This window comes from Hirundo rustica, chromosome 15 (genome assembly GCF_015227805.2).
Source record: "Hirundo rustica isolate bHirRus1 chromosome 15, bHirRus1.pri.v3, whole genome shotgun sequence".
NCBI lineage: Eukaryota > Metazoa > Chordata > Aves > Passeriformes > Hirundinidae > Hirundo > Hirundo rustica.
The window spans coordinates 15,713,928-15,729,072 of record NC_053464.1 but is presented as its reverse complement, the minus strand read 5'-3'; the positions used below and the strand labels follow the sequence as shown (position 1 = coordinate 15,729,072).

At 60.7% G+C, this 15,145-nt stretch overlaps 1 protein-coding gene across 2 annotated transcripts in view; it reads right to left on the bottom strand.

Annotated features, from left to right (window-relative positions):
• The window catches only part of PRKCB (protein kinase C beta), a 92,791-nt gene that overhangs the window by 29,059 nt on the left and 48,587 nt on the right, over positions 1-15,145 (bottom strand). For both annotated transcript variants that reach the window (XM_040079059.2, XM_040079058.2), the window contains exons 4-8: positions 13,138-13,249; positions 11,537-11,665; positions 3,375-3,531; positions 2,885-3,019; positions 658-754 (exon numbers count right to left, since the gene is read on the bottom strand). In XM_040079059.2, coding sequence (XP_039934993.1) covers positions 658-754; positions 2,885-3,019; positions 3,375-3,531; positions 11,537-11,665; positions 13,138-13,249 — 630 coding nt within the window. The remainder of the gene's footprint in view (positions 1-657; positions 755-2,884; positions 3,020-3,374; positions 3,532-11,536; positions 11,666-13,137; positions 13,250-15,145) is intronic.

The window sequence follows — 15,145 nt, the reverse complement described above, 5'->3', positions numbered from 1 at the left end:
GATTCCCTGCCTGAGACACCAAATCCCTGCCTGGGGGGAGTGGGGAACACACAGCAAGGTGAGGGGACGGGTGTGCTCTGACCCCTCTGGACAAACTCCCCACCTGACTGCCCAGACCCTCTCACTGGAACATCCTGCAATACAATAAAATCCAGCTGTTAGCTCTTTGTACAGGCAAAAACCATTGGTTGTAGCCGGCCAACCAGTTGGAACTGTCTTTCCTCGGATATTCAGGAAAGTTGTGTATAAATGAGATGAAAAAGAAAGGAGAACAGGAGCTGGCTCTCCAGTCTCTGCTACAATTACAGAGTTCACGCTGAGAACCATAAGGGCAGCTCTCTTATTTCTGTGTGGCTCACTGCACGTGAGTCTCCAGATGCACCACACTCGTTCCCAGGGTTCTGGGGACACTTCAGCCACACTGAGAAATGGGAAATTTCTGCCAGCTCAGCAAAGTCTGCATCAATCGTTCAGCAAGAGCTCCCATGGCTTATTGAGCAGCGAACAGACATTTCTCCTCGGGGCCTCTCTGGGGACCGGGACCCTGCTCCACGCTCCCTGCGCTGCCGGGGAAGAGCCGGCAGGGAATGCCCCTTGCCGAGGGCACGGCAGGCTGGGGGTGAGGGAAACCCCCGAGTGCAAGGACAATCCATTCACCTCGAACTTCTGCCTCAGTTCCTCGTTTCCTTCTTCTCCCTCGGGAGGCACCGGGACGTTGAAGTACTCTCCCTCCTCCTGGCTGAGCAGCTTGAACCTGCGGGGACAGAAGGAAGGACACGCGTCAGGGGCTGCAGGGGGGCAGGAGCTCACCTCTGCTCGGCACAGCTCTGCCAGCACCCAGGGCACCCTTCCCAGGCCAGGAGAGCCCCCAAACCGCCCCCCTCAGCACGCCCCACGCCCTCGGGGGCTGCAGGGACGTTCCTGGGTCCCTCGCTGTCCCAGGGACCCCCACACCCCTGCAGCGGCGCGCACACAGAGCCCCGGTGTCGCTTCCAAACCACTCCTGACCCCAAACCCACAGGCAGACTCGTGTTTCTCGTGGCAGCCACGGGCACAGGAGTGGGCAAACCCCTTCCACCAGCTGCCCCTCGAGGAGAGCTCATGGCAGGGCCAGTGCCGGGCTGGAGCTGCCCGCCCCCAGCGCACAGACAGGATGCTCCTCCGAAGGAGGGGAAAAGCTCAAGCAGCAGTTATCAGACACTGTGGGAACGCCACTCAGCTCCCAGGGCTTTCACCCTGCTGGGGGCACGGCCCAGCTCCGCATCCAGGAGGGATCCTGGCCGGGTTTAACCCCAGAGGCTGCTCCAGGAACAAGCGCTGTGTGCACAGCCCAGGCACAGGCTCTGCCCTCCGGCCTGTTTTCCCCATGAACTGCAGCTGTTCAGAGATGAAATACGGATCAGAGCTCCTTCTCCTTCAGTTTACTCCAGCCAGCACCGTGACAAGGAAAAGGACTTAGCTCTGCACGAGATGACGGTTAAAAGGCTGGGAATGCTCAGGCTCTGGGCTGTGTCGGGAGCGTGGCACAAACACACCCTCGCAGGTGACTGGGAATTCTGGGGAAGGGAACAGCTCCCCTCTGCTTCCCAGAGGAGCAGCCCTGTCCCATCAGGGCCTGGCAGGTGACCAGCACAATGCCACCGTGCCAGGCACTGTGCCCAGCTCCGTGGGGACAGGATGGGGCTGCAGAGCAGCGGGAGCAGCTCTGCCCAGCGTGGCACAGCCTGGGCACCCAACCCACCTCATTCCTCCTCCCCCTCTCCATTCTCTGCCCTCAGCAGACATGTCCAGCTTCCACGGGGGGAAAACCAGTCTGGGGAGTTCACTCAGCTTAATCCCGTGCAGGGTTTGGTTTCCGAAAGACATTTAACATCCCTTGTCAGTCATTGCCGTGGACAGGAGACACGGCTCTCAGGCACCAGTGCCTGGGGGAAAACCAGGGACAGAAGGCACCCTGTGTCGCGCTGGGGGAGGTGAAATGGCAGTGCAGAGACCCACCCAGGGGTGCTGCAGACCCGCTGTTCCTGGCTCGGTGGTAACGAGCGGCTGTAATTTAATTACACACGCTGTGTAATTAAACGTTCCCCCTTGTTCTGAGCAGGGCCCTGCACAGCCCGTGTTGCCATATCATGTGAGCTTCTGTGAGATGTTTACAGCTCTGTAACTGGATTTCTCACAACCTGTACTGTAAACATCATGTTTTCCACATTCCTCTCTGACGAGAGTCAGCTGGCTGACTTCTAGCCTGGCCAGTGGGATGGAGAGGTGGCAACCTTGTTCTCCAATCCCAGGTCATTCTTCAAAACCTATAAAAGCGAGGTCTTTCGAAATAAAAACAACTTCTTTGGCCTTCATCTCTTTAAGTCAGAGAGTGTGTATCATTTTCTCTAGTGACACAGCCCAGGTGCCCAGCCAGGATTCCCAGCCCAGAGGGTTCCCCGGAGCCCTGCACACACCTGAGGAAATCGCAGTGTCAGACTGAGGGGAGCCAAGCAGACAGCGCTGGAGGCGCCGGTTTGGCAGATGCTGGCCGTGCCAGCTCCTCCCCAGGAGCACCAGCCCTCAGGCAGGGCAGCCCTGGGGACCTGGGTGTGCCCCAGGATGGAGCAGCCCCCAAAGAACAGCCCCCAAAACCCAGCCCGAGGCCGTGGAGGAGCTCACACACAGCCAGTGCGTGCTGGGCACTCAGACACTGCCCTGGCACCCCTGGGTGCCACACAGACACCTCCACGTGGCCCTCGGCAGCCCCAGAGGCGGAGCAGAACCTTCCACGGAGCTGGAACTGGCGTCTGGAGCAGAAGGAAGCTGGCGAGGTCTGAGGGGCTGCCACGCTCCCACCTGCAAACGCCCTGGGCACGGCGCTCAGAGAACAATCGCATCTCACCATCCGTCCACGCCCGACTTCTGCAGCTCAGAGATCCCGAAGGACAAGGAGCCCATGAAATCGTTCCTGCTGGTCAGGTCCCAGTCCCAGATCTCCACAGACAACCGCCTGTCCTTGTCCGCCTCCTTCAGCTGGCTGGAAGAGAGGAAGGGACAAGGGCTGGGTGTCCCCTGGCAGCCACTGCCACACGCCCCTGCCCCACAGGGACACGGGTGCCAGGGGAGGGGATGGTCCTCGAGGCCTGCCGAGGTCTCCAATATTTCATTTCCACGGAGAGCACGGAGCTCCTGCCCTGACACGCTCTGCTCCGAGCGGGGTCAGGGGTGTGAGTGCCTCCGTGTCACTTAGAGAGCAAAAAGAATCATTCCTCAGCTGAATCAGCCCAGTAGTAAAATCAGATGAATGATTAAAGCGGAGCAAATAAAGTCGCATTAACTCTCGGTGGCGAGAAAATTCGCTTTACAAATTTAAACGTTTTGCTTGTACTTACAACTTAAATGTCTCGTTCCACTCAGGATTCAGGGAGCACTTGATAGTTTTGGTCTTCTGTTTGCTTTCGTTTTTGGGGTCAGGGATTAGTTTAAGCTTCACGTAGGGATCTGACAAGCCGTTAGGGTCCATAGGAACTAGGTTTTTAGCATCTCTTACTGGGGGAGAGAAAAAAGGATTAAATTCAGTATTCCAGCTATAAAAATACCCAACAACTGACAACTTCCCTGCGTGCCAAGAGCAAGTGTGAAAATAGTGATTCAAAGCAGAGTTAGACTGGATCCGTGCAGACATGGGCATTACATGAGGAACGACATAATTAACGCCGAGCAAACGCCGCTCTCGTGGATGGGGGAGGCTGCAGGGTCGACTCAGGAGATTATTTTTACTCTCTGACAGGCTGATTTGTTGTTTGCTCTCGGTTTTAAGCAGTTTAAAGCTGATTTGTTTCCTCTTGCCCCTCGGGAAGCAGGATTGCACTGATTGGTGGGACCTGGGGATGGAGCTTCCCTCGAGGAGCGGGGACAGCGGCGCAAGGGTGGTGGGAGCAGGGGCCCAGAGGCACCGGAGCAGCGGCCACATCCAGCACCCAGCCCCTCCTCGGAGCCTCTGCCGCGCCCTGGGCGCTGGGGGATGCCCCCGGGCACCACCCTGGCCCTCTGGGCAGCATCACCGCTGCTCCGGGGCCAGCATCTCCTCCGGGAAGCAGGGGCAGAGCGGGAAGAGCAAACCTGAGGTGACTCAGCTGCTTCTAATTGGATTGCAGCTCGGCCAGATTAAATACAGCCAGGCTGAGCTGAGCCCCTTCGCCCAGATGAAGTCCAGAAGGGTCTGTCTGCCAGGGGAAGGATCTTATCTTCCTCCAGGCTGAGCAGAGATATCAGAGACGGGTCAAGAGGGAGCTGAGCCGTAACCTGGGGAAAAGCTGCGTGCAAGGGCGGCCAGAGCAGAGGCGAGGTGTGCACACAGCCCAGGGATCAGGCACAGAGGGTCCTGCCGTGTTTGGAACAGCCTGAAATCCCAGCAGGGCCCACCAGCAGCTCTTGGGGGGCTCAGCTTCAGCCCCTCGTCCCACAAAAAGGAGGAGAGAACTCCAGCTGCGTGTGCAGCACCGCAGGATGTCAGAAGGTTCTTTCAGGGTCAGAAGAGCTAACCCAATTGCCCAGTTCCCAGCTCACCAGTAAGGAATTTCTGATCAGGCTGGGAACTAGAGAGTTTTGAAAAGCGAATCAATGCCCCCAAAGCTGCCTTCCATGTCTGTCCTCCCGGAGCACTGCCCAGTTCCCAGCCCCACGGAATCGAACTGGCCGCCAAAATTCAGCCCTGCGTTCATAAACGAGCTCATTTATCAAACGTGACGGCGCTGACAGCAGCTGTGAGCAGGGGAGCGGTGTGAGGCTGCCCGGGAGCGGTGTGAGGCTGCCCGGGAGCGGTGTGAGCAGGGAAGCGGTGTGAGGCTGCCCGGGAGCGGTGTGAGGCTGCCGGGGAGCGGTGTGAGGCTGCCCGGGAGCGGTGTGAGGCTGCCCGGGAGCGGTGTGAGGCTGCCCGGGAGCGGTGTGAGCAGGGGAGCGGTGTGAGGCTGCCCGGGAGCGGTGTGAGGCTGCCCGGGGAGCGGTGTGAGCCCAGGAGCGGTGTGAGCAGGGGAGCGGTGTGAGGCTGCCCGGGAGCGGTGTGAGGCTGCCGGGGAGCGGTGTGAGCAGGGGAGCGGTGTGAGGCTGCCCGGGAGCGGTGTGAGGCTGCCCGGGAGCGGTGTGAGGCTGCCCGGGAGCGGTGTGAGGCTGCCCGGGAGCGGTGTGAGGCTGCCCGGGAGCGGTGTGAGGCTGCCGGGAGTGCCGCTGCCCCATCCGCCCGCAGCTCTGCGCTCCGGGGCAGCCGCTGCAGCAGCCCCGGCCCCGCGGCCCCTCCGGCTTCATCACTCACGAGTGACCCGGCCGGGGATGCTGTCACAGAATCACCGACTCTGGGGTTGGAAGGGACCCTAAAGCCCACGCGGTGCCACCGCCCCGGGGCTCCCTGTGCGCCCCCGGTGTCACCGCGGCGCGGGGAACGATGCTCCCGGTGCCCTGCTGGACCGGGGCCTCTCCACACCCCCCGAGCTCTTCCTGCCCCTTATCCCCCTCCTGGCTTTGAAATGACGGTGAAAAGGTGTTTTCAGCGCCCCTGCCCCCCTGCAGCACCCGTGGGAGCCCCGGGGAAGGGGGCACAGCCCGTGGGCAGTCCCAGGAGCGGGCACCAGGGCAGGGGAGGAGGACGGTCCTCACTGACCTCACCCTGCTCCTGCCCCGTGAGCAGAAACGCCCCAGGACCCCCCAAGTGAGCAGCTGAAGGAGCCCAGGGCTGGAAGAGGCTCTGGGCTGTCACACGGCCGGTGTCCCCTCGCTGCAATGATGTCACACGGCTCCGCTCTGCCCTGCGTTTCACTGTCCCAGCAGCCAGCACAGCACCTCTGGAGACTAATGAACAACCCCTGTTGTTTATCAGGCCGCCCTTCGCTTCTTCAGGGAACAGGAGAAGTCGTTCCTGGCCCTCGCAGTTAATCAGTTTATGCCCTGAAGCATGAGATTTGATTACCTCGTGTTATTATCTCAGCGTGCAGACCTCAAAATTTCATTAATGGGAATAATTTTATCTATTCATTTATAAAAAACCTGAAATGCTTCTGCTTGACCTTAAGAAACTTCCTGACTTTTCAAGCAGAAATCAACAATTAAGCGAAGGAAAAATAAAAACCTGGAGCGGCACGGCAGCGATACCTCACGGCAGGGGAGATGCGCTGCTCGCCAACGTTTATGCCATTTATTTGACAGCTAAATTTGATGTAAAATAGTTTTACATCTCTCATATCCTGACAGTTTTGTGCATCATTAAGAAGCGGTAACTTCATTACTAACAGTGATGAGTAAGAATATTATGATCCCATATAAAGCGAGCCCTAAATCACTCTGGGTACCGAGTGTGGCCAAGGAGATGCCGCTGCGGGCTCAGGCCACGGTCAGGACGAGGTGCTGGAGAGTCCTGGACACCTCTGGAGTGGGAGGTTCAGGGGGGCAGTGCCCTCCTCCTCCACGCAATTCCCGTGCCAGCAAGGACACGGAGCTGTCACCGGCAGGGCCAGGGCAGGCAGAGCTGGGTGAATGACATTTGAATAATTTATTCCGCACAGTTTGCAACAGCTTCTCAATAACGGCTCGCACAACATCTCTGAATCTCTCCGCGGCTGTGGAGCTCGGGAGGAGACGCCCCCAGCAGCCATGGAAAAGATGGGAATCAACCCCGGTCTGCCACACGCCCGGAGCAGGAGCCAGCGCGGAGGTCAGGGCCAGGAGCTCCCCGCGGCTCTGAGAGCAGGGCAAAGCCTTTTCCCCGGCTCGCAGCGCCTCAAGGAAAGGCGAGATGGATAACACCGGATAAACAAACCCCAGCAAGCGATTCCCTAAATCTGCCACGCGGGGCTCCCTTCGATGTGAAATCACCAAGAAACCCGCAGCAAACCGAACGCGCTCCTGCCCGCTGTCCTGCGGCTCCCGGGGCTCTCACATCCTGCCCCTCCTCCGTGCCCTCCGAAGGGAAGGCCCCGGCACAGGCTGCCCAGGGAAACCCTGGCTGTCACAGCCCGGGAAGGGTCCAAGGCTTGGAGCAGCCTGGAATCGTGGAAGGTGCCCCTGCCCACGGCAAGGGCTCGGAGCTGGATCGTCTTTAAAGCAAACCATTCCAGGATTCTATGGATCTGCGAGAAACCCTTCCAAAGGCTGGCTCTCCGCCAGGTCGGAGCTCCAGCCGCTCAGCCCAGCCCATCACCTCTCCCGGCCCTCGGCTCCACGGCGCTCGGATGGGATTTTGGACAGGGGAGGGCTCTCAGGCTGACCGGCAGCAGCACCAGCGCCCCCGGGCAGGGGCAGCCCCACCCCGGCACCGGCATTAACACCCTCGTGAGCTCAAACATTCCATTAATGCCCCCACGGGAATGTATTTGCACACGCTCATACAATGGGAACGGCGCAGGACCCGTTACGGCTGCATCTGCCCGGGCCGGTGATTATTAATTAACGCACTTCCAGCTCGTTCATCTGATCAGCATGATTGGTTTCAGTTTTGGTCACTGTTTTCCCTCGTCAGGCCGGTGGATGGGGAAGCTCCGGTCCCGGCTCAGGGCTGCCAGGGGGGCTCCGACCGGGCAGGATCCAGCGGGAACACCAAGGAAATTCCCCAGGGAGAGCAGGGAACCCGAGCTGGTTCAGGCAGGAGCACAGACACAGGGGCAAAGGACACACTGCCCGCTGCCCACACACACCTGACCCCACAGCATCCACCCTGCAGCTCCGCCTCGACCCCTTTCCAGCTTTGTACCCCGTTGTGCCTCCCTGTACCGCAGCGCTGCCCCAGGGGCCACGCAGGAGCAGTGGGGGGCTGACAGGACAGACACAGCTCCCACTGGAACGCGGTGGGAAGGGCTGGCTCTGGAGGGGAGCACGGAGCCCTCTGCACAGCTCCCGGCCCTCACATCCTCCCAGCCCTCCATTTCCCAGATGCTCATGGCCCTAAATATGACAGGCTCACATGATCTGCACCGGGAGCTTTGCTGTTAGGGAAGCAGAGCTGTGCAGTGCTCGATGCCGCGTTCGTTTGCTGTGATTTCCTGCTTTATCCCACTAATCAGACACTTGATCACAGCCCAGAGCAGGACAGGGACTGCGAAGGTGTGTTTGCTCCTGTCCCGCAGCAGCCAGGCGCTGCCCTGCACCCGGGCCTCAGAGACACTGCCCACATTCGGAATATCGGGGAGGAATTCCTCCCTGGAGGGTGGGCAGCCCTGGCACAGGGTGCCCGGAGCAGCTGTGGCTGCCCCTGGCAGTGCCCAGGTTGGCTTGCAGCACCCTGGGATAGTCGAAGGTCTCCCTGCCCATGAGCTTCAGAGGTGAATTTTAAGGTCCCTTCCAATCCAAACCATCCCAGGACTCAATGATTCTGTGAAAACCCGCGTTTTCCACCGGGAGGGAAAGACTGGCTTTACAAAGAGAAGGGAAAAAAAAAAAAAAAAAAAATCAGAGTAAGGGAAGAGAAAAGCGCAGAGCTGAAGAGCGCACGGCAGATCGCAGTCGGCTTTGCCGGCTCGACAGGGAAACCGAAGCGGCGCTGGCCGTGCCCGTGCTGCCGCCTGCAGGCACCGGCCCTGCCGGCTGCCCCCGCGCCGGGCACCCTCCCCTCGGCGCGGCCGGGATGCTCGGGCCGCGGGGAAGCTCCCCAAATTCCTGGGCAAGCGTCCCCCGGCCGGTGGGGCAGCGAGAAGCTCTCCCCCATCCCCGCTGCCCCTGTTCCCGAGCAGCAGGACCAGCCCCGGGCTCAGCCAGGCTCGGGGGCTGCTCCGGCCCCCTCCGCCCCCCGCGCTGGGATTCCTGCAGAAAACGTGGGAAGGGCATTTCCCACGGGCAATCTGCTCGGAGCAGCCCGGCTCTGCCTCCCCCCCGGTGCCCCAGTGTGCCCCCGCAGCGCACCGGGGCGGCTCCTGCGATGCGGGAATTGTTTGGCTCGGGAAATTCCTCTGAGCCCATCCAGACCGGCCGCTGCTCCGGCACGGCCACGGCCACCAGTGACCCCCGTCCCCAGGTGCCACATCCACCGGGCTCTGAAATCCCTCCAGCGAGGGGGACTCCAAACCTCCCTGGGCAGCTGTGCCAAGGCTGGGCAGCATTTCCAGGAGGAAACCCTTCCAAATCTCCACCCTGAGCTCCCCTGGCCCAGGCTGAGGCCGTTCCTTCTCCTCCTGTCCCTGTTCCCTGGCAGTAGATCCCAAATCCCCCCGGCTGTCCCCTCCTGTCAGGGACTTGTGCAGAGCCACAAAGTCCCCCCGATCCCCATTTTCTCCAGGCTCAGCCCCTTCCCAGCTCCCTCAGCCTCTCCTGGGGCTCCATTCCCTCCCCAGCCCCGTCCCCTTCCCTGGCCAGGCTCCAGCCCCTCGCTGTCCCCGTTGTGAGGGCCCAGAGCTGCCCCAGGACGCAGCTGCTCCCTCAGCACGGCGTTGGGCGGCTCCATCTCCCGAGGGCTGCGTGCCCACTTGTGCTCTGGGGCCATCTGGGCTCCCCAGTGCCCAGCTCTGCTCTCCCAGAGCACTCCCACTCCCCCGTGGCAGAGCTGGAGAGCTCAGCACGCTTCCCTTCCTTCCTGGAAAAGCCAGCAGCTGACACGTTTTCACCAACACCTCCAGAACGGGCCAGAAATAAAACAGCCTCTGAAAGCCAGCTGAAAGAGGATGCAGCTGCACAGAAGGGCTGGGGAGCTCCTGCGGGGCGGTGGGAACACGGCACAGGGAGCCCGTGGTGCCAGCAGCGGCGGAGAGCTGCGCCCCGCTGCCATCGAGGGGGGCTGCAGGGTCACTGAGCTCCGAAAAAAACCCCAGGATCACCGAGTCCAACCCTCAGAAAGGTGCCTGGGAAGCAGGACTTCTGCAAACACGGCTCTGCCTGGTTCACTGAGCCTCTCCTTTAATGGCAAATACAACAACAACAACAAAATTATAAAGTCCTCCACAGCTTCCTTCAGTTTTTCACCAACGTTTCCAACAACTTGATATTTTTCCTGAGAACACTCCGGGGGAGAGCACCACGGGATCCCCCAGAGCCAGCCCCGTCCCACAGACTCCAAGCCTGGGATGTCGCTGCCTGTGGCAGGATGCGGCAATCCAGACTCCCGCGGGAGCCGGCCGAGGGCGCTGGCACGATGGAGAAGGATCCGGCGTTGCCGTGGGTGCCCCAGCCCGGGCTCCCCACCGCAGGGGCACAGAGGGGCACTTCACACCCCTGGCTCTGACTCATCCGGGAATAACCGCGACAGCTCGGCCGCCCCTGCGGAGCCGCAGCTCCCGGAGCTGCCCGGTCACCCCGTGTGGGCAGGAGCCTCCGGCACGGCACAGCACAGCTCGGCACAGCACGGCATGGCACAGCTCGGCACTGCACGGCACAGCTCGGCACTGCACGGCACAGCTCGGCACGGCACGGCACAGCACGGCATGGCACAGCTCGGCACGGCACAGCTCGGCACGGCACACAGACCCGCAGGGACTGGCACTGCCGTGCCCACAGGCAGCACCCACTGCCCCCGATCCCGCTGGCACCGCTCCACCGGCCCCCGGAGCCGCAGCTCGGTCTGGCGGCCCCGTGCTGGGGACGAGAGGCTCCGCAAGAACCGGCTCCGTGTTCCCTGGGGTGCTTGTAGGCCACGGGGGAAGCGTGGGGACATCTTCTGGGAACTCAAATTCCGGGTGGCAAAAGGCTCTGGAGTTGGGATAATCCTGCTCCCTGCCACAAACCACACCCTCCCTGCAGAGGCTGAAATTTTACGTCGTTCACAAAATCCGCTTTGAGAAGTCTGTGGCTGGAAGCGCCATCAACACACGGAGCCCCGGAGCCGGAGCCAGGCTTTGCCTGGAGGAGGCTCAGAGCCTTGTCCTGCCTTGCTGGGGCTGCTGGGCACTGCCAGCGGGCACTGCCCTCCCCGGGCAGCCCGGGAACACACGCACCTCCATCCCCATTTTAGAGAGATAAGATTTTAGCCAAGCGTTAGAAGCAATTTATATCGATTAGGATGCAAGCTAGGAAAAACAAAAGATAAGTTAATGATTATTGGAGGCTCAAGCTAGAGCTAGGTGATGCCTTTCTTGGTGTCATGCGCTTGTTTTAGTTGTGTTTATAGAAATAAATGAAATAGCTGGAGCATCGTGATGACAAATGGAAACCAATGGGATGTGACCTGCGCCTGGACTCAATGCTGACTGACCACAAACAGGAGGGACTGGATAGTGCCAAAAGGTCACGAGGGCCTGCCAGCAGCACGAAGGCAGAAAGGTCACTGCGACGAAGACTTTCCTGACTTCATCCTTCAAGACCACAGATCCAATTCAAGAGAAGAACTAGGCGTGTAAAGGACTTTTAACCTCATTTTGATACAGAGTGGGAGTGGGTGGTGCTGGGATTATGCACATTTATGAGCATTGTGTATGTGTAAGACTTTGGGAAACGAGCAGAGGGCAAAGAGCCTTGGAATGCGCGGGCACGGCTTCAGGAGATCACTCCTGTGCCACCCGACATCGAAAATAATCATTCCACTTTCTGACTTCAGCTAGTTAGAGGCTCTTTGTCCGCGATCTTACCGGTTGTTCTCAGCCCATACCTACGACGGTGAGCACGTCCTTGTCGATGTCGGCGCGGATGTAGATGCGGCCCCGGCGCTCCGTGTGGTCCGTCCCGCACAGGCTGGGCACGTTCATCACGCAGCGCTTGTGCACGTTCATCATGCAGGCTGTGCGACAGGAGGGGACACTCAGCACCCCGCACCCCGCCAGGCCTCCGGGGAGGGGACGGGGACGCCCTGCCACCCTGCCCGCGGGCTAAACCGGGCCGGTGGGAGGGGCGCTGGGGTGGACACAGAGCCAGTGGATCCTCAAGGGCGGCGGGAGACTCGGCAGAGCTGGGCACAGAACCCACTGCCAGCAGCACTGGGTCCTCCCTGCCTGACAGACCCCAGGGCTCTGGGCCCCTGTGAACTCAGAACCCACTGCCAGCAGCTCTGGGTCCTCCCTGACAGACCCCAGGGCTTTGTGCCCCTGTGAACTCAGAACCCACTGCCAGCAGCTCTGGGTCCTTCCTGACAGACCCCAGGGCTCTGGGCCCCTGTGCAACTGCTGGAATTCTGCTGCCTCGTTAAAATGCCCGGGGTGCTCGGCTGGATCCACCAAGAGCCCAACAGGGGCGCTAAAAATCACCTGTGTATCTGTATAACCACAGAGAGGCGTAAAGATCCGTCTGTATATAAAGATCCATAGATCTGCATTTACGTTCCAGAGCAGTTCACTTCCCCTTGGCAGCGCTCCCAAGGCTCTAAGGAATTTGCGGTTCCCAGACAGCCCGGCTCCCCCATCCCTGAGCGAGGAGCAGCCAAGCTCGCCGCTCCCTCCGCCAGCGCCGGCACAGGCTGCGCGCCCCGCTCCCCTTAAATAGGAGCACACGGGATTAATTCGGGAAGCCGCCGATCCCATCCCTCCCCGCGCTCCCGCCCCCCGCTCTCTCGGCGCTGCGCGGCTCCGGGAGAGGCGGCGGCACCGCGGGGCCGCGGCCACGGGGTGTCACTGGGAGCCAGCGCTGCGGAGCGGGGCGCGGGCGGCGATGCTGCGCCCAGGCTGCGGGGCAGGGGATGCCGCTGCAGGGGATGCCGCTGCAGGGGATGCCGCTGCAGGGGATGCCGCTGCAGGGAATGCCGCTGCAGGGAATGCCGCTGCAGGGAATGCCGCTGCAGGGGATGCCGCTGCAGGGAATGCCGCTGCAGGGAATGCCGCTGCAGGGGATGCCGCTGCAGGCGATGCCGCTGCACAGAATGCCGCTGCAGGGAATGCCGCTGCAGGGAATGCCGCTGCAGGGAATGCCGCCGTGGGGGTGCTTCTGGAGAGGGAGTTCGGGGGGATGCTGCTGCTGCTGCGGCAGGGGTGCGGGGACGCCAGACAAAGGGATGTGGGGATGCTGCTGCACAGGGATGCAGGGATGCAGGGATGCAGGGAGGATCCCCCCGAGCCGAGGCCTTTCCCTCCCCTGTCCCTGCAGCAGCCCCGGGGGCTCCCCGCAGCGGGCGAGGCGGTGCCCCTCGGGCACTCAGAGCCCTGCAGCTGCACACCGCTGGCAGAGGACACAGGCTCTGGGCTGCAGCCCAGCGCCCTGGGGCGCCTGAGCCCCACCCCCGGGGGTGCCTGAGCCAGAGCCCCCCCTCCATCAGTCACTTACTGTCACATTTCATCCCCTGGTGAATGAGCCCGTACAGCAACGAGCCGCAGTGGTCGCAGAAGGTGGGGCTGGAGTACGTGTGGATTTTAAATTTGTGCTTGCTCCGGGGATCCTGGGAGGAAAACAAAGGACAAAGATTATGAACTTGCATCGGGTATTGGCAAGGCAGCCCTGCTCTCCCCGTTCCAAGGGCCAGCTGGCTCCGGAGGTGCCGCTAATGGACTTGAGTCAAGTGCCACCGGCCTGTGGGGACCTTTTCCAGCAGCCACCAGGATCCAGCTTTATTCCTCTTCGTCTGTGTTGCCATAACAATGAAAAAGCAATGCACTGGCTTGGCTGGGGATTCTCTGTTTTTCAGTAACTCGGTCCTAGCATGGAGAACACCGGGTGAAATTGGTAGGTACGAACCAACAGAAGGGCTGGACGCTGCCCAGCTTCCACGCAGAGCAGGAAAAGCCACCCGTGATCCCATCTATATTAAGCCTGCCCGGGAAACATCTCCTGTGCTCTGGTGCCAGCCCTCCCCTCACACTCCCAGGCATTCAAGCTGCTTAGGGGATACTTCAATATTTTGAGCTTTCGTAAGAGCAAGGACAGATTTTTGCCCAGCAGCAGAGGGTGCAGAGCCCAGTTTATCCTTTTATCCCTTGTGCAGACGCTGGGAAAACTCCTGGGCTCCAGCAAGGGTCAACAGGAGTTAGAGCCAAACAAACCCAAATCGTGGAATCCCAGAATGGTTTGGGCTGGAAGGGAGCTTAAATCCCACCCAGTGCCACGGGCACCCCGCTCCAAGCCCTGCCCAGCCTGGCCTGGGACACTGCCAGGGATCCGGGGCAGCCACAGCTGCTCTGGGCTCCCTGTGCCAGGGAAAACTTCCAGAAGAAACAGCTTCTCAACGGGGAGACAGAACCAAGCCCGGGAACAGAAATTTGGCATTTCTTGGCACGTTCCATGCAAGAGGGGACACTTTGGGGAGCTCAGAGGAGCCTGGAGCAGCGGGGCTGGGCAGAGGAAGCTGCTGGGGCTCCGCACACCCGGGAACAGCACAGGCAAGGGGGAAGGTTCCAGCACGGAGCAGCTTGATTTCATCTCAGGTTAATTGCTTAAGGGTTAGGGATGAGGCTGAGCTCCCAGCTCTGTCATTCGAGCCGAGCAGCTTCTTAATGGCCTGGAAAGCTGCCCAGGCATTAGCAAAGACACCTTTTCAGGGCACTGAGAGCGGAGTAAATAAATAAAGAGTGGAATCAGAAGCGAGCTATAACATCACCACCAATACATTCCATCCCCCTGAAATTAATTTCCCAGAACTGTTGCACTGGAGCTTCCAGCTGCATTAATCACCTGCATTCTGCTTTACTGCTCAGCACCACAGATAACCCCAACAGCCCCCGGGAGGGGGAAAACCAGCAGAGCCTCCTTGGACTCGGTCTGTGCCGTGCCAGGGATCGGGTACGGGCTTCGGCCAAGGCACCAAAACTGGAAATATCTCACATTTTACCCAAGGAAACGGCTCCCAGACACAGCTCCCAGCGTGGCTCCAGCCGGCAGAGGGGCACCGGAGGGCTGAGGGGTCAGGGTCGCTATCAGCCTGTCTGCTGGACACCCCGGGCAGGCAGTGCGGTCGGTGGCACTGTAGGTCTGAAAGCACTCTGCATTTCTCAGACATTCGTAAGAGAGCAGAGAAACCAGGCCTGGATTTCAGGCTAGAACAGGAGGTGGGGGAGTTTCCCCCCCTGAAACTCGGGGCAGGCGGCCAAGAGGCAGCCAGGACTCGACCTTGGCATGGCCTGGAAAGTTCCAACCCAAGCCCTGCTGTGATCCTGATTCCCTCGCCAGGGTCCTGGGAGAGAGGAGGTCTCTGGCTGCCCAGCCCTGCATCCCGCAGAGCCCCAGGCACAGCACCTGCACCCCCTGCCTCAGTTTCCCTGGCACAGGCAGGGGCAGGGCTCACGGGGGCAGCTCTGGGAGAAGCCGGGTGGCAGCGCGTGACAGCGCAGGGATCGCCCCG